Here is a 20,072-nt window from a genome sequence, read left to right as displayed (position 1 = left end):
CGGATACTACTAACGGGTATTAGGTAGTTCCCTTAGCTTAGGAGTATATATATAAAATAGTCTTTACTATTATATAAGGATAATTCTGTTATTTACAGATAGGATAGGGACTTACTAGAGCTCCTAGTATATATTCTAGACTTAAGGATATTACTATAGGTCTAATTCTAGCTCTAAATCTAGAACGTATATTAGGAAAAGATAAGATTAGATTTTATTTCTTTATAGACGACGATATCGGGGCTATAAGGAATATACCTAAACTAATAGAATTTATATATAATCGATATTTTCCTTAGTTAAAGTAGGCTAGATTAACGCTTAATCCTCGAAAGATAGTTATTAGATCTATATCTACTAGAATTTTAGGGTATAAGACGACGCTAATAGGATTAAGGCCTTTAGTTGATAAGATTAGTATAATTTTGAAATAGCCTATCCTAGAAAATAAGGCTAAGTTAATAAGATTTATTTATATCCTACTCTTCCTAAGGATATATATCCCCGGTAGAGCTAACTTAATAATAATCCTAAAGGAAGTAATTATAACTATAGGAAAAGGGAAGGAACGTAGAGTAATTGGTTTTAACTAGATAGCTCGTTAATAAAGAGTATTTAGGAGGATTAAGTAGTTTATTAAGAAGACTTAATTATTAGGTAGTAATCTAGCTTTATAGTACTATTTAGCTACTAATACTTCGGATAAAGGACTAGGAAGTATCTTATTCTAGATTAAGAACTACCCTCCGGGTATATAGTTATCTCGATAGATAATACTACGCGAGTCTATAGTTATATATTAGTTATATATATTAATCTAGCCCTAGATAAGATATTATATAACGGAGAAAGAGGTATTAGTAGTATTTTAATTATTAGAAGAGGTAAGATAGCTAATATAAGACTTGTTATACCTAGTTATTATTTATACTAATTATTCCGCGTTAAAAACTACTTTTAGCGGATAAGCAGACCTAACTAGTCGAATAGTAAGGTAGCTTTACCGGTTATAAGAATATAATATCGATATTATTTATATATTTAGTAAATTATAAGTTATAGTAGACAGATTATCTAGGTTATCTTATTAGACTATTAAAATATTCGAAGAATAAGAAGAATATACTCTACCGATTATATAAATCTATTAAGGAGAGTTAGATAACAAGCTAGTTAGTCTAAGTTAGGAACGGTCCCTTTTTAAGAAGTTTTTAGATAATAAATAGTATACTAAGATAATAGAAAGATTATTATTAAGTTAATAGATACCCTAGGATAAGCGATATTATTTAATCTATATCGAAGGATAAGGATATCTAGTATACCTCGAGAAGCGAGGAGAATATACTAAGTATATTACCTTGGAAGAGGTCTCGTAAGTATTATATAATATATATAATCTTTACGGCTACTTTACTTTCCGAATCACTCTAGGAAGGCTAATAGGGAAGTTCTTCTAGCTAACGCGGGTTAAGGATATAAAGAAGTATTATAAATCTTATCCTAGATACTAGCTAGTAGGGCCCCGGTTACTAAAAGATCCTCTATTATTAATTACGGTACTCGAACCTATATCGATATACGTAATAGACTATATCGGTCTAATTTCTCCGGAATCTAATAAGGGCTATAAGTATATTCTAGTTAGGGTAGACTATTTTAGTAGGTTTATTATAGCTAGAGTAGTTACGGAAGTAATAGCGGAGTCGTTATAGACCTTTTTAAGATATAAAGTAGTAATATACTTTAGGTAGCTATCTATAATCTATATAGATAGAGGATCTTATTTTAAATCTAGCTCTTTTATAGGTCGAATAAGTAATTATAGAGTAAGATATATTTTTATAGTATCTAGAGCTCTATAGAGTATAGGAATTACTAAGAGAATAGTTTAATAATTAATTATAGTACTAAGAGCGTAGGCCGTTAAGAATCTTAATATCCTTTTAGACTAGGATAAGTACCTCTCTTAAGTTATTATATCTATTAATACTCGATAGATTAAGTACTATAGTTTTATACTAGTATAGGTCTTCCTAGGATTTTAATCCTACTATACCGGACTAAGAATAATTATTAAAGATATACTAATAGAGATCTTAAAAGCTAACCTAGACTTATCTCTATAACTACTAGAGGGACTAGAAATTTATCTAGATATCCTTAACTATATATAAACTAAAATCCGGGAAGTAAGTTAATAATAAACGGATAAAGTAGCTAAAATTTAGGGACGACGCGAATTTAAAGTTAGCGATCTAGTTCTACTCAGAAAAGCGGTTCTAGATTAAGTTAAAGAATATAAACTCGAAATAAGATAGTCTAGACCTTATAAAGTCGCCTAAGTACTTTTAAAAAGAAGATCTATAATTCTTAATAACTTAACCTCTAGGATAAGAGTTAGTAAGTACCCTTTTAATTACCTAAAATAATTCGTTATATAAATAAATTAACCTAAAGAAGAAGCGTAGCGGTTAGCTTAAAGAGTATAAGCTTAGTAAGATTTATTAAAAGCTATTCGATAGGAATCCGAGGGATTATCTAAAGATTAGTAGTAGTCTATAGATATAGAAGTTAATCTTAGTTCTGTCTTACTTTAACTAGTAGATTTCTTTTATCGTTTCGCTATCCCCCTTTATTAAAATCCTTACCTCTTTTATATAACTTTATAAGTCTTTAATTAACCTATAAATAATAAATATAATTATAGATCCTAGTAGTAGTAAAAACTATTAATAGATAATAGATAATAACTTAGGGCTTTAATTAAAGGTAACGTAAATAAACTCTACTCTATCCTAGGCTAGTATAGTAACTACCGTTAGGAAAAGGAATAATAACTTATTAACGTAGTAGGTAGATCTAAATAGCCTACGAATAAAGTACGCTAGGATAGAGATAAAGGAGGATACTAAACTCCTACTAAAATTCAAGAATATAACCGAGGATAAGCGAAGTTAAGTAATACTAACTAACCGGGAAATTATTACGCTAATCCGATTTAGTCGATAAGTTCGAAAATAATTCCTTATAGTATAGATACAAGAAGGATATCTCCGAGTTAACTACCGATACCTTATTAATTCTAAGGATAATAAAGATAATAATCTATTCGATCTTAATACTAAGATCTCTAATATTAAGAATTACGGATTAATAAAAGTTTAAGAAGAGTTTAATACTATTTTTAACTCTAAAGGAAAGCTCCGATAAAGACGTAAGAAATAAATCCTTAATTAGCGCGATAAACTTAGTATATTCAAGAAACGTAACTCTATAGAAGTAGCTTAAATTAATAAAGTAGTATAATATAAGCTAATCTATAAAGTCTTAGTTATAACTAGAGCTCGACGTAAGTATAAGAATCTAGCTATTACTTATACTAGAAGTAAGGCTCTTTATTACCGTTATATAGAAATATTTAAAGAGGTTTTAGCTAAGAAGGAAAAAGAGATTAAAGCCCTATAAACCTAATTACAGAAGAAGATATCGAAGGAGGACGATAACTAATATAGATTAAATTCCTATATATAGTATTACTAAATTACCGATACTAGACTAAAGATCAAAATTCCTCGATAGAATTTAGGGCTCGGACCCTACTAAGATACTATTTTCTGGTTTTAGTTTTTTTTTAACGTATTTTACTATAAGAATAGTTATATATACTAGACGGTAGGAGTAGGGCTATAGGCTAGGCTCTAGGCTATGTCTCTTATTCCTCTTCTCTTTTTAGTTCCTAATACAAAATTTTCGTACGATTCTATTACGACCCTGATTTATCGAAGTCAGATCTACCTATCTCGTTCTTTTATCTCTTGTTTCGTCAAGGCTTATAGACCTAATTAAGGCTGGTCGAAAAGTACGCAAGTAGACTTTTTCTCCCGTCAACATCTCTCTGATTACCCTACTATACCTCACCCCACCTCTGTTTTTCCCACTGTCCTTACCATTCAAAGCGTCTTTGCCCTGACAAGAGTTGCTCATTCGCTAAGACTGGCGGGAGTTCGAATTTTGACATATCGCAAACAACATCAGACAAGCTACATCTATATGAGGATGACTTATATGAAAGCGCGGATGCGGAGCGCAAGCTATTCGCACAATGGGCCTCCTCTGCAACCTTCAAAAAACAAGCTGATGATTTCGAAATTCACGACTCGGACGAGCTAGGCCGGAAGCTGAGTCCATTTTTGGAAAAGCTGGGTCTGGTTGGCAAGGTATATCGCGCCCTTTTGGTTTAGAACACACGCCTGACAAAAAATAGGGGTATTCTCTGGTACAAATTCCCGGTCCGAAACACGCGCCATTCCACTACAGCAAAGGTGATGTATTTATAATCCCTATGTAAATACTTGATAACAGTCCGAACGCCTCGGGAAAGCCTCTTCGGGAAGGGAAACGACTATATATGAAGGCAAACCATGAAGTGAAGATTGAACCGAAACTACGTTTGCTCTTTGTCCTGCTTTAGCGAGTGAAGACACGGCCCTTCATGCAGGGATAGTGGAAAAAGAAGAGAGCTCATAAGAGGCTATATTTTGTGTTGTTCGTATTTCCGAAACTGAATCTATACCGGCCGCTTATAAGTTTGAAATATTATAGTATTATAGTCTCGCGATATTAGCTATATAGTATTTTGAAAAAGAATAGTAGTTTAATAGTAGTTTAATAGTAGTTTAATAGTAGTTTAATAGTAGTACTATAGTACTTAGTAGTATTATATGAGTATTTTGATGATTTACTGGTAGATTTCTGCAGAGTAGTAAGGTATTTATAAAGTATCTAAGGAGTATTAAGTCTAAAATCCGTATCTTTAGGTATTTTTAAAACGCTACTATATTATCTTAGATACTTTAAGATACTACGTTCGTAAGGTACTACGGATATTAATAAATATAATATAACTACTATAGTAATACTTAGGTAGCTACTTTAAAAATACTTATCGCTTACTTACTATATAGTCCTTACTATAGGACTAGTCCTATAGTATCCGTAGAGGAGTATAACTATTAGGGTATAGTAGTAAGAGTATTAGTATTATACTTACTATACTTAAGATAATATAGGGTTTTAGCGACTACAATCTTACTATATATATCCTACTACTACTATAAGAGTATAGTAATATAGGTTAATATAGTTATTTTTATAAGTATAGTATCTTATAATATACGGTTTATATATAGTAATACTATAGATCTCTAAGTAACTATAGTCTAATAGTATTATAAGAGGGCTATAGTAGCCTTAATATATTCTCGTTATCTAGCTATAGTAAAGCTAAGACTAGTACCTACTACTAGGTAGTACTTTATCTATACTATAGTATACCCTATAAATACTACGGTAGTTATAAGGTAATCTAGAAGTACTAGATAGTATAGCTATCTATCCGGGTAGATATATAGATAGATCGCGAGTTCTAATATAGACCTAATTAAAGTTAAGTCTAGGTTATTATTTAACGACTAGGATATCTTTAGAAGTTAGATATCTATAGCTTTAAAAATTAAGGGCCGATAGCTACTAATCTAATATATAGAATCTATTTAGATTAGTATAGGAAGTATCTATCTAACTAAGAGGAATTCGGAGGAAGGCTATCTTTAGATATAATTATCTCCTCTACTAGAATATTTTTCCTCTTTCTAATAATATATTTTATAGGATAGACTAAGACTTTAAAACTATTCTAAGTAATATATATAAAGCTATTACTCTAGTATATTCTATCCTAGAAGTAGACTATATAGTCCTAGTTACTATCTATATAGGTATTATTATCTAAAGTATAGATATTAATATTTATCTTTATATATATAGTAATATTACTCTAAATATCTATATTATAGATATTCTATTAGTCTATAAAAATTCTATTAGAGGGATTATCTAATAGAAGAGTAAATATTAGGAGAGTAGTATTATAGAAGTATTAACTACTTATACTTAAAGAACTACTATCTAGCTAGAGATAAACTATTAAAATCTAGGAATTAGGCTATCTAAAAGAAATATATAAAGAGCTTATCCTTCAAGAAATATTTAAAGAAGTACTTATAGAGCTCTACTCTATCTATAATATATAATAGATTCCTCTTATTTAGAAAGTCGGTTTTATCCTATTTAATTATCGCTCTAATCTACTTCTAGAATATAAGATTTAGTTAGTCTTTAATATAAAAGATCGATATTAGTAGAGATATATAACTAGATAATTACTATATCTTAAACTTATATAAACTTCTAGACTTCTAGTTCTTCTTTATATTACTAATAATTATTTTCCTATATATAATAATTACTTTATTATTAGTAAAGCTTAGATAGATCTCTATAGTAAGAGCTAAAGTATTATTAATCTAATACTATCGAATATAGTACTAATCTAAATAATCTTTTATAGTATTATAGATTTCTAAAATTATTTCTTCTATAAGTCTAGTTTCTATTACTAATTCTTTCTCTATTTTATGGCGCTTTTATTTATTAAGTCTAGAAGTAATCTCTTCGGGACTATTAGGGAAGACTATAATCTAACTATAGTCCTCTCTTACTTAAAAGTTATAATCTAAGCTATATAATTAATAAACTTAGCTTATCTATAAGTTTCTTTTTTATAATAAGTCTATCTTAGTATATTAGACTAAATCCCTTCTTTTATAAGCCGATAGCTCTATTTATCCCTATAGTAAGAATACTTATTTCTTATATTATAGAGGAATACTCTTCTCTTTTTATAGGAAAGCCTTAAGTAGATAATATAGGATATCTTTTTAGCTTTTTAAGGATAGGGCTATTAGAAAGCTACTATTAATAGAAGACTAGTAGGAGAATATTTATTAAGAAGCTCTAGTTAGAAGATTAGAGAGTATATATAAAGGCTAGAAATAGTATTTTCGATCTTTACTTATATTTTAGGCTAGAGATAGTTAAGTAAATAATAACTAATAGAAGATAGTACCAAGAATTATTACTTAACTTTAAGAAGAAGATACTTATAAGCTTAATTATAAAGGATAAATAATCTTAGTCTCTATCCTAAGAATTTAGTTTTATTCTTTTACTACTCTAAGTATTACTTTTATTTTATAGTTTAGTTTTAAGTATTAGTCTCTTCCGGTATATACTTCGCGATAATACTTAAGATTTAAAACTATAGAGCTCTTCGATATCTTTATCCCTATCTTTATCGATATTCTTATCTAAATCTAGGCTACTATTATCCTAATTATTACTATAGTTACTTTGGTTATTATTATTATATTTATTATTCTATTTCCTCTTATTCTCCTTAATTTCGTTAGTTAGCTTTTATTTTTTTATACTACTTCTACTAGCTAATATAGTAATAGAGATATAATTAGAAGTAGGCTTCTTTCTAGTTATAGATTTTAATTTTAAAACTAGTATATATTTATCTAAATTATTCTTATTATTAACTTAGAATATCTTATTCCTATTACTATCTCCTTTATTATTAGTATACTTATTTATATAATCTATATAAGGCTTATTAGTATCTAATATAGTATAAGATTCTCTAATTAGTATATAATTCTAGTATATAAGAAGTCTAGTATTCGATTTTCTAGGATAATAGTAAGATAGCTTATACTAAGTCTATTAGTCTTTAGTATAGATTATACTATTATCTATTCCTAGATATTAACTTATAGAACTAAAGAATCGCAGAGGGGATATCGATTTAGTTAAGAGATAGTATTTATTTAACTTATTACTATAGAAGTTAATAGAAGGTATAATATACTAATTTTTCGCTAGAAGTCGCTAGCTATTTCTCTTATTTTCCTTATTCTTAGGATCGATATTTTCTATCGGATATAGGCTAGATAACTTAATAGATAGTTAGTAGATAGCTTAATAATAATTATCTAAAGATCTCGAAATATACTTTTACTAGAAAGAAGGTAGTTTTATAGATAGTAAATAGAAGATAATCCGAAGAGGAAGATAAGATTAGTCTAAGAGAATAGGAAGACTAAGTAGACGGATAGGATAAATAGGATCTTATTAGAATAGAGATAAAAAAAGATAAGAGTTAGTATTTCTAGATAGATATCTCTATATTAGTAGAATATCTACTTAGAGTATATCTATACTAGTAGAAGCCGAGACTTAGTATTCCTCTAGCTAGATATCTATCTAGGTAATAAGAATTAATAAGCTTCTACTTTTTAGGCTATCTACCTAGAGATAGATATAGGATTATCTAATAGCCTAGGTAGTAGGACATTAAAGATTATATTATATCTATTATAACTTAAATATAATACTAGAGCTAATACTATAAGCTTAGCTAGACTTAGGTTAATATATATAGCTATAAATAAGCCTTAGATATTTAGGTAATAGAGCTAGCCTAAATACTTATAGTAAAAACTTTATTACTTAACTTATTAGAACTTTATATACTTATAACTTAGATCTATTAGATACTACTAGGGCTTTTATTATCTATAGATAGAGTATCTAATCTATTTAATATATCTATTATTAGTAATAGAGTAAAGTAGATATCTATATGTAGCTAATCTAAATTTAGCTAAGAATTTAATAGTCTTCTCTATATTCTATCTCTTAGAGCCTATTAGCTCTTAGAGTTAATTATTCTTAGATAAACCTATCTATAGATATAAATATAAGTTAATCTAGTTCCGTCGGTCTAAGTCTTCGATCTTATATAGGGCTATTAGATATAGTAGCTATCTAGATAAGAGGGATTTATAGATCTAGGTAGAATAAGATAAAATACCTAATATATCTACCTAGTAGCTAGATAGGAGCTAATTCTAATCTAGTAAATCTATAGAGTATCTATATAAGATATATCTTAAGTAACTAGGTTAGCTTCTAAGAAGTTATTACTAGTATAGATAGCCCGACTAAATAGAAGATCTCCTATCTATATCTAGGTATATCTAGATACTAGATTATTATATCCTAGAATACTTAGAAGATAAGATTAGACTCTTAGAAGTCTATTAGTAGCTATTCTAGCCTATCGGAGCCTAGATAGTTTCTAGACTTAGATAGAGTCGAATTTAGGATTAGGTAGATAGTAATAGATAGCTATAGATTTAAATCTATAGAGTAGTAGTAAGTTCTTTCCGGGTATCTATTCGTAATATCCGGGTAATAATAGGACTATCTTAGCTTCTATCTTTTAATAGTAGACCTATAGATATCTAGGATTAGGTAGTAGCTAGGGATAATAGAGATAGATAGATATCTAAATAGCCTAATAGATACTTACTACTACCTAGAGATTTATCTACCAATATCTAAATATATATTCTTATTAGATAGTAGGGAAGATATACTATCTCTTCTAAGTAAAGTATATCTAAAATCCTTAGAAGTCTTATAGCCTATTAAGAAGATACTTAGATATCTCTTATTAGCTAGTAGAGTAGCTAAGCGCTAAGATATCCTATATATTTATAGGCTCTACTAAAATATTTACTTAGATAGTACTATTCTAGCTAATACTAGAAGTCTAATGGAATCTTCTAAGTACTTACCTAAAATAGTTAGTACTAATATCTTTTATTTAGTACTAATTACTATACTAGCTATAATACCTAGTTATCTATTCGATAGAGTAGTATCTTCTACTAGGTACTAAGCTCCTAGGACTAATATATCTGTCTAATCTAGTACTAAGCCTATAGTATATCTATCTCCTCTATCGATAAAACTTATATATAATTATTAGTATCTCTACTTATATAGATATCTATATATCCTAATTAGTACTAAGTACTAAGTAGAGTACTAAATACTATATATACTACTATATAGTACTCTAACTATTACTATTACTAGTATAGTAGTAAGAGTCCTACTAGGTACTACTTCTAGGTACTAGTATAGTACTAGTACTATAGATATACCTTTATAAACTAGGCCTACTAGATACTAGATAGTACCTAGATAGTAGTCCTATAGGCTCTAGTTATCTAAGATAATTATCTAGGTAGGAGATCGGGTACTAGCTCTTCTACGATTACTATCTATTTAAAATTACTAGTCCTATTTATATTACTTATATATATATATACTTAAAATAACTATAATACTCTTCGATACTAGATAAGCCTATTATTACTATGATTATCTATCTATCTATCTAGATCTATTTATACTTAGTTAATACCTAACTATAATTAAAAAAAAGCGTTTATATAGCTAGAGCTTACTATTATATTAGTAGCCCGAGACTTTATTAACTAGTAAATTTCCTAAGCTAGTAATAAAATTAGCTTTAAAATATAGATAGTCTTTAAGAATATAATCTCTAACTATACTACTAAAGCGCGGAATACTAAGAGACTAATATAGCGTAATATAATATAGATACTCGAATAGTATTTAATCCTAAAATCTATAATCTATCTAGAGTATAAGCTTCCTACTATAATAAATCTATGATTAATATATAGATTAGCGATACTTCTTCTTTATAGAATAATTTAGACTTATATCTAGGCTATATAGAGAGTATCTATAACTATAAAGAGATAGATATTAGATAGTTAGATAATTATATATAGATTAAATTATCCTCTTTATCTACTTATAAGATCTAGTATTTAAAACAAATCTCTTCTATCTACTTATAGATTATAATTTTAGTATCTTTAGTAACTAAGACTAAGACTATTTAGATTAGGAAGAAAGATAATATAGAAGTAAGTAGCTAAAATAATATTTATAAATATAAAGATATTACTAATAATAATAATACTATAGAGGCTACTAAAAGTAATATAAATAATAATAAATCCTATTATAGTAGAGATCGTAAAGAAGTAGGAATTATATAGCTTATTAGTATAATCTATACTAATAAGAATAGCTATATCTTAGAGAAGGAAAGTAAAGTAACTTAGCTCTAGTATCTTTCGGATAAAGAAGCTATTCTTAATCCTAGTATTAATCCTATAATATATAAAGATATTATCTATCTTCTTAATCTATTAACTAAAGTATTAGAGCTATTAGATACTATTATCGAGGAGATAGATAATATTTTTATAAATACTATAGTTAGAGGAAGAGTATTAATTAGTATCTCTAGGAAAACTAGTTAATTCTTCTATATTATAAAGTATTCCTAGTTTTAGTACTTTTATAGAATACTAATAACTTAGTATCTATATATTATAGATATTTATTATCCTAAATAGTCTATTACTATTAATATATTCTATAGTAAGTAAGAAACTATCTCCTACCGATTAAGAGATTAATTAACTATAGATTAGATCTTATATAATCTTTCCTTAGAACTAAATAAGTCTTTAATAGGGGCTAAGATACTAGCTTTATATTTAAATCCTTATAGTATGACCTTTAAAATAATCGATCTTTCTTAGTCTATATAAAGTATATACCCTTTCTATAGAAATCTCGCTATATAGATAATCTTAAGTAGGATATCTTAAGAGGACTATAATAGCCTTCTCGAGGTATTAGGATATCTTAATAATATCGAACTACTTTATATCTTACTACTAAAGCTTAGTATATTAAAGTAAAAATTCTATAGGTAAATTAAGAATCTTTAACTCCTCCGAAGATAAATCCTAGTATAGAGGGGAATACTTAAGGTAGTCTGATCTTACTAGATAGGTCGAGTCATAGAGGAACTAAACCATAACTACTAACACGTATATCCAGAGATCTCCTAGCCCGACCGTATAATACCTATCCGTAGGATGTCCGAAGGTAAAGAGGAAGATTAAAAAGAGTATGTTATTATAATGATAAAGAATCCGACTATAAAGACTATCCTAAACTCCCTTAAAGCCGTTTAATCCGATAGTTGTATCATGTCCTTCGTATCCGTATGGTTATCCGTATTATCATGGTTATTAAGTTAATTAACTCCCTCTCCTTATATCTAAACAGCCTCTCCCGACCGTAAGGCTACTATCAGGTATATATACCTTAATAGACTATCTGCTCTATATATATATAACCGGATTCCCTACTATACTAGTTATTTTATCTAAGCTTCTAACTCTCTTATCCGCTAATTATATACTTATAGAATCTATTATATAATATATCTATATTATAAATCTAATATCTCTAGTAATTAAGCTACTATAGTCGCTAAGATTTTAAGCTAGAGCGTTTTTTAGTCTTATATAGTTTATTAAATACCCCTCTAAACTCTAGTAGTCTTTTTTATAGGATAGTTTAATCCGAGCTAATTCTAGAGGGTTTATAGTATATACTTCTAGAGCCGGAGATATACTAATATTTCCTTTAGATACTATCTACTATACTTATAATAATATATCCTACTAATACTAATTTACTAGCGCTAGAATATATTTTAGTCTAGTTCTTTATATAGATAGATAGTATAGTAATAGTAGTAAGAATATAGGGCTCTATATATAAATTCGAAAATTACTTAGTTCTTCCGAGGCGACTTAAAGTTAATATATAGCTCTTTAAGTTTCTAGATTAGATATTATAAAATATAAACTTATTAAATTCTCTAACTAGACTATAATAGTCTTATTATAGAAACTATAGTTTTTTAAGAAAGTCTATTAGATATATTACTATTATCTTCTCCTAGATCTAAAGTAGATAGACTAGTAATATTAGATTTCTTAGTAGTACTATAATCTTATAATTTACTAAATATTTTATAATAATAGGAGAGTATTTAAACTTAAATATATAAAGCTAATTAGAGAAGAGCTTAAGATTAAGAGATTTAGATATAAGAATCTAGTTTAGAAGATATATAATAAGTAGTATATCTTACTTTTCTATCTCTTATTTTTTAATAGATTTAGTATCTATTACGCGATCTAGTAGAGTCTAATAGAAATCTATCTTATTCCTATATCTTTATTATCTTCTAAGTAGTCTAAGAGATTAAGTATTCTTTCTCTAATACTTAGGCCCTATAGAAGTAATTTCTATAATATAATCGAAAGTCTACCGTAACTTTAATAACTTAAAGAAGGTATTAAAGTTTAATAGGATAATAGTAAATCTATATATATCTATATATTTACTCTTATATTTACCGGTAATATACTATAGTAGTAGCTAAATAGTGGATTCTAGGGTCTAGATATAACGCTAAGTTATTAAAAATATCTTATTTTAGGATCTAAGCGCGGTAATCTAGAATTTAAGATCGTCGCTAAAGGATAGTTTTACTATAAAATTCTTTAGTAATATCGCGAAGATAATGAGATCCGGAGAAAAGGTAATTATAAAAAGTTCTATTAAAACCTTAGAATATTATTATATTAATATTACTACTACTTCTTAAGATCGTATCTACTATTAATATAATAATATTCTTACTATCTAATCTATATTATTTAGAATTTAAAGGGATATCTATCTTAGTATATAAGCTTTTAGTAAATATAATACTATCTAAGAAGAGAAGGGAATCTTTTAGGAAGAAACTTTATTAGTTCTCTTATATCCTAGGTTAGACCTAACTATAATCGCCGATCTACTATCTTAACTCCTATTAAATCTAAGAATATATATAGATATTAGTTATATTCCTATTACTTCTATAGCGCTATATAAAGATAAATTAGATTCCTACTAAGTTCCTCGAAGCTCTAAATTATATCTATTCGCCTAAGAGACTTCTTATTAGATATAGACTTAAGAAGGAGATAATCTAGATATTTATAGCTATTACTTAGAGTAACTCTCTTATAGTATAGCTATCGATAGATAAGGATAACTACGAGATCTAAGATAAAAGTATTAAAAATACTAGATATAAGCTATAAATATTATTTAAAGCTACTATTATATTTTTTAATGAAAAGACAACTAAGAAATAGTATTAAGACTCTAACGAAGTTATTATTATTCCGATATAGTAAATAATAGAGATCGGTAAATTAAGTAAATCTAGCTAATACTAGCTAAGAGTAATCTAAAGACTAAATATATATCTCGGTATTTATATTCTAGAGGAGATATAGGAGTACGCTATTCCCTAGAACTATAATATTCTTATAGGAGAGAATAAGTACTAGTTAGTATAAGTATAAAAGAAAGGGGGATAGATCTCGATATATCTCTCGAACTATCTTAATTATTAAGTATTACTAGCGCTAAAAGTTTTCTTAATATTTATACTAACTAATAAAAATTAGGTTTTTTAAGTAGTAAGTTATAAAGACTAATTATCGTAAGATTAAATAAATATTACTCTTTTAAGAGAACTTCTAATATACTCTCTATCTTTATCTTAAAGAGGTATATAATCTAAGTAACCTAGAAAAGATAAAAATAATTTAATTTTCTATCCTATAATACTCTTATATCTTTATAAAATTATTTATTATATTAAAAGATAAGATACTAAACTATATATAAGAGAGAGTATATAAATTATAAGATAGCTAGACTAATATTATATAAGATACTAAAATATTTTATTAAGGATATAATACTCTAATCTATAAAGATATCTAGATATAGTCCTCTACTAATATCTATTATCTATATATTACTATTCTAAATAATCTATTAAGGCTAAGAGCTATTTATACTTTTATAACTAGTCTATAGTATATATATTAATAGGATTTTAATCTACCTAATATATTAAATTTTAGTAGTATAAAAATAAAATAGTTTAAGAAACTATTATTTAGATATAGATAAGGAATCCTACTAACTTTTTATATTATTTAATTTTTTAGTATTACTAGAATTCCTTTAATAATATCTCGAACCTAAGACTAATAAGTTACTCTATTAGTAGTATTTAATATAGCGATATAAGTTATAATACGACTATATTATTAGGGGATTTTATAAGATATAACTTATCTCGGATCGCGAGAGTCGTAGGCTTCTTTATTTACTAGCTTTATTAAGAGTAACCCCGAGTCTTTGTATATATCTATCCGGTAAAATATACTAGAATAGTTGATATAGACTTAAATCTATCTTATATAGTTATAGTATACTTATAATATAAAATTATCGGTCTTCTATATATCGGAATATAGCGCGAGTATATAATACTATATTATAAGAATCCGAACTATAATTATATTAGCTTAGAAGAGAATATCGCTAATAGAGTAAAATAATTTATTTACTATATCTAGGAGATTAAGTTCTTCTAGGCGAATTAAGCTAGTAGTCTTTAGTAGATATTTCCTATTATACTTCCTATCTTATAAATACTTTCTAACTTTCTATAAATATAATATAGTCTCTTATTCCGAAAAAAAAATATACTAGTATCTAAGAGTTATCTAATAGAATCTCTACTTTAATATATACTACTTATATAGATAGTAGTAGAGAATAAGTTTAGAAGTAATTATAATTACTACTTTTATATTATAAAATAACTTTATATCTATCCAAGTCCTTTCTTAGTAGAATTATTTCTATATCTACCCGACTAGATAGATAGTATTCTATTAAGATATATTTACTATCTACTAGATAGACTAATTCTATAATAAAGAAGATTCCTATATAGGGTATAGTAGAAGAGATAGGATATATTAATCTTTAATTATATATATAGAGAGAAGCGAATTCCTATACTTAGATCTAAGAGACCTAACTAGCCTATATATTAATCCCCTCTAGTCTATTTCTAGGTCCTAATATAGATATACCCGAGATTAGTATCTCTTAGAAGATTTAAAATAGATAATATATTTATTTATCTATTTAATATAGTAGGGGTATAGATAACTTCTATAGGGTAGATTATCTCCTAGGATTAGCCCTAGTAGATATCTCTATCTAGTTCTATCTATATATACTTCTAATCTATCTATCTACTTACTTAGACTAGACTTTATCTTTATCTCTTCTCCTCTCTAAAACTACTAGAGTCTATCTCTAGCTCTATCTTAATAATACCTATATTATATTTTACTAGGTACTAGCTCGGGCTATTTATTAGCTATAGGTATAAATCTACCTAGGTTTTATTAGAGACTTAGGATAATCTAGGCTTACTATCTATCTACCTATAGAATAGACTTTATATTTCCTTCTATTAGTCTTACTTATATATTATAGAAGATAACTAATATCTATACTCCTTAGTTTAGCTATCTACTACCGATTTACCTATATAAGTATATATCTATTCTATTTATATATCGATTAACTTATTCCCGATCCTATTCTTATTCCTAGATAGTTCCCCGAGTTAAGATAGTAGGATATTTAAAATAATAACTATAGTATATTTATTCCTAGTAACTATCTATCCGGTAGTATATATCTACTCTTATTAATTAATATAGCTAATATAGACCTAATAAATCTCTATAATAGGTCTATCTTTAAGAGTAGAGTATATACTACTACTTCTAATAATAGCCTCTAATAGCTTTATCTTATCTATCCGTGAGATCTCTCTAGTATTTATCTATTAAATTTATTTACTTATAGAATAAGACTAACTAACTCTACTCCTATAGGCTATATCTATCTATCCCGCTAGATTTATGTATAGTAGATACCTATATATCTATAAGTAAGTCCTAACTACTACCTATTCTTCACTTTAAGAGAGCTATAAATAACTTATAACTACTCTATATCTATACCGTCTAGACTTATATAGTACTACTAATATCTATAAGTAAGTCCTACCTAACCCGACTATACTATCTATCTCCTAGGACTCTAGTTAAACTCGAGCCTAGTCTACCCGATAACCTAACTAACTCTATTTTATATTTATCTATACCGTCTAGACTTATATATAGTATCTATATATCCGATATCTATAAGTAAATCTTTAATAAGTATCTCTAAGTTCCTATAAGATCTAATAGCGATAGCTAGTCTTTATACTTATATAATCTAGAGATAAGGAAGTAAGCCCTAACTTCTAAATAGTCTATAGAGACTTATTATTTAGCTAACCTAATATAAGCTAATCGCCTATAGCTTAGGTAGGTCCTATCGATCGAGGTCTACGACTACCCGGAGTACTTCTAGAACTTTAGATAGATATACTTTATTTCGCGATATATAATATAAGTATCCTATTAATACTATAAGGATTAATATTCTATATATATTAAGATATAACCTAGTTACTTAAACTTATCTAATTCTACGGTATAATCGTAAATAGTAATAGAGATTAATACTATAATTATATCTATAGTATATAAGTAATTATATCTATAGTTAAGATTCTTAGTATACTATATATTCTTATCTATCTATAATACTAATTATTGTCCCGGAAGAAGCTTAGTATCTATAACCTAGTTAGTAAGTACCTCTAATCTAGGATCTTATCTATATCTAGCTATAGATATAATCTTAGATCTAATTATTCGGTAGTATTACTAATAATATCGGGCTCTACTAAGTATAGCTAGAATACGAGGATATCTAAGATCGGTACCTAGGATATAGGCGGGCGGGTAAGTATTTATATATATTAAGTTACCGACGAGTATCCTAGCTATATAGCTAGATAGTAGTATTAGGACTACTCTAGTATCCTATCTAGGTAGATACCTAGTAGTAGTCCTATCGGGTATACTACCTAGTAATATAATAGTATCTTAATAAATATAAGAGAATTTATAGATATCGACCTTTTATAATAGTATTATAGTAGCGAAGTATTATAAGATATTAGGTATTAAAAGTATATATCCTAATTAGGGGTATCCGCTAGGTATTAAGTAATAAAGAGTATCTAGCTATAATAAGTATTTAATACATAGCCCTAGCGTAGTCGTTATAGAAGGTCTAATATAACATAAATACTATAGTTATATAATAACGGTATTACTATAGTAGTAAGGTTTACGTACCAAACTTAGTATTAATTTTACTACGGTAACGGTGGGAGTATTACCGTGTCTTTTGTACTATAGTAGTTTATCTTTAAGGTATCCGTACGGTAGCAAAGATAACCTAGTTTAAAATTTAGTAGTACATAAGTCACGGTATCCGATTAGATACCATATTATTATAGGATCGATATAGTATTTTAAACCCCCTAGAAAACGGTATAGATTGCGAATATCACCGGGAAATGCAGAGCACGACCGTGGGACGAACAGATGTTGTTGGATTGGGATATTTAACGGGCTGGTGGAGAATAGACTTAGCTCGTGGGACATGCTACATGACTCAGAGTCACTGGCTAAGCTGTAATTAACGTCGGTTATATTTCTAGAGAATTGAGCTAGATCGTGTGATCTTGGGTTTGGCACAATTTCAACCTCTTCCGGGATTTGTTGAAGTTGCATGAATGAAGGATTTGTCTGACTCCTCTGGGGGTTTGATTCAGCACGAGGAAACGTGGAGAACGTCGTGAGCTCATGAGAGTTCATGCTTGGGTAAATAACATCGCTGGGTTGGCAGTTCGACGCTCCATCTGGCTCACCATTTGGCTCAGACTGGGAGTCCGCAGGCCGTGCACGAGTCGGAGCCACAGGCCGATCGCCGGTTTGAGAAGATGTCACATGTGCGAGTGAATGGGTGTCTCTCCTCCTCCGTTTCATTGTTTGTGAGATCATTTCAAAGTCTCTACTCAAGTTCTCAAACCACTGTGAAATATACCGTGCTGATGCAAGAACAACATTTCTCTGGCCGCTTTGGCTGTCAATAATGACTTCAGAACTATCACATTCCTGCAGCAAGGATTTTGCGAGTGTTGGTAACTCCGAAGCTGAAAGAGCTTGAAATAGAGCATACTCGAAAATTGTGACAAGGGCTAGGATTCCTTTAGCGGCATCTTTTTGGTCAGGCGAGGTGGAGTTGTCGTTCAGCAACTTAAGAAAAAGAACTTGGTTCGTTCCTCGCTGAATCCCCTTTCGCATGACATTATGGTCTGATTCAGGGTAGCCGTGTTCTCTGGCAAATCTAGTCATTTTTCCAGCAGTTTTAGGAGGATGGGCCCCGATCCCGTTGTAGAGTACATCAGCTCTCGGCTTCCAGCCTCGCGTAATCTCCCAGTCGGTGAATTGCTGGGCGAGAGATAGTTGACTCAATCCTTTCAGAAGCTTCTGTTCCTCGGTTGGGGTTTTATTGCCGTCAATTTGTTTCAGGTGGTCAATCCTTTTATCTGCAAACTACATCTCCTGCTCGGTCTGCAGTATCTCGGAAAGAGAAGCATAGGACTTGCAGAATTCGAGGATTCGAGGGAGCCTCTTTTTCGCAGCTCCGATTAATGCCGCGGAATGTGGATCCTTGGTCGCTTGTCGCTTTCGTTTGCGTGTAGTGATTTCCAGAGAAGTTTTTGAGGATGACTTGGAGAGCCCACGGCCCGGTAGGCTTGAAGCATTGCTCTCTTGAGAAGGCGTGCTTGAGACTATGAGTTGCGAGAAAGTATCTGATTGTGGACGTTGGGCTTCTGGCTCGGTGGGTCCATAGGGTCCGCCATGGACTCCCACATTGACCCTGTTCGGGGCTTCATCTTCAATCCAATGGGCGTTGATAGCCCGTCCAATCTGTGTTAAGGTCCGAAGTGCCAGGTCACGATGAGTGTTGAGCATATCACTAGGCGTATCACGAAGAAGCTTTAACGCTGATAGAACCTCAGCTTCTTGGGGTGCCATGATGGGTCTCGAAGTAGCTAAGAACTTTGGAAAACTGCGGGATTGATTCCTCAAATATAGTTTGGGCACCGGGGGCGGGGCATCGAGCAGGCTCCAATACTAGCTGAGAGGCACCAATTAAAGTCTTGATCTGCCGCACACGGATCACAAGTATAGACTGCACCCCCTGAAAGCAAAATAGGGGACTAACGGATGGCTAATGCCAAGACGTGGCATCCCACTTGCCTACGGCCACGTCAGCTGTGCATCTGTGTCCCATCAGCGGAAGTTTAACATGTGCCATCGCTGCAGAGTCCATCACACGGAAAATGACTTGGAATCCCAGCTCAAACCGCAACTGGAAATTAACGTGAACAAGTCTCAGGTGGTGCTCCTTTCGACAATACTATAGGATAGCCACATGACCCGCAGCCCCGGATGGCCGCGTTTAGCATCTGCTTTAGGTTGTTCTTT

At 29.5% G+C, this 20,072-nt stretch overlaps 2 protein-coding genes across 2 annotated transcripts in view; one reads left to right on the top strand and one right to left on the bottom strand.

The window, feature by feature from the left end:
• Positions 1 to 18,071, top strand: part of N7539_005313 (uncharacterized protein) — a gene marked incomplete at both ends in the record, with an annotated part of 28,475 nt that extends 10,404 nt beyond the window's left edge. The window contains 2 exons of the mRNA XM_056934915.1: positions 4,076 to 4,220; positions 18,060 to 18,071. Of these exons, the coding sequence (XP_056790109.1) occupies positions 4,076 to 4,220; positions 18,060 to 18,071 (157 nt within the window). The remainder of the gene's footprint in view (positions 1 to 4,075; positions 4,221 to 18,059) is intronic.
• Positions 18,072 to 19,133: 1,062 nt separating this feature from the next.
• On the bottom strand, positions 19,134 to 19,619 carry N7539_005312 (uncharacterized protein; the record flags this gene model as incomplete). Its single annotated transcript, XM_056934914.1, has 1 exon — positions 19,134 to 19,619. One exon carries the CDS (start codon positions 19,617 to 19,619, stop codon positions 19,134 to 19,136), a length of 486 nt encoding a protein of 161 aa, XP_056790108.1.
• Positions 19,620 to 20,072: the final 453 nt, after the last annotated feature.

Source organism: Penicillium diatomitis, assembly GCF_028827545.1.
Source record: "Penicillium diatomitis strain IBT 30728 chromosome Unknown utg000005l_segment0_segment0, whole genome shotgun sequence".
Taxonomy (NCBI): domain Eukaryota; kingdom Fungi; phylum Ascomycota; class Eurotiomycetes; order Eurotiales; family Aspergillaceae; genus Penicillium; species Penicillium diatomitis.
This window is presented reverse-complemented; position numbering and strand designations above follow the sequence as displayed.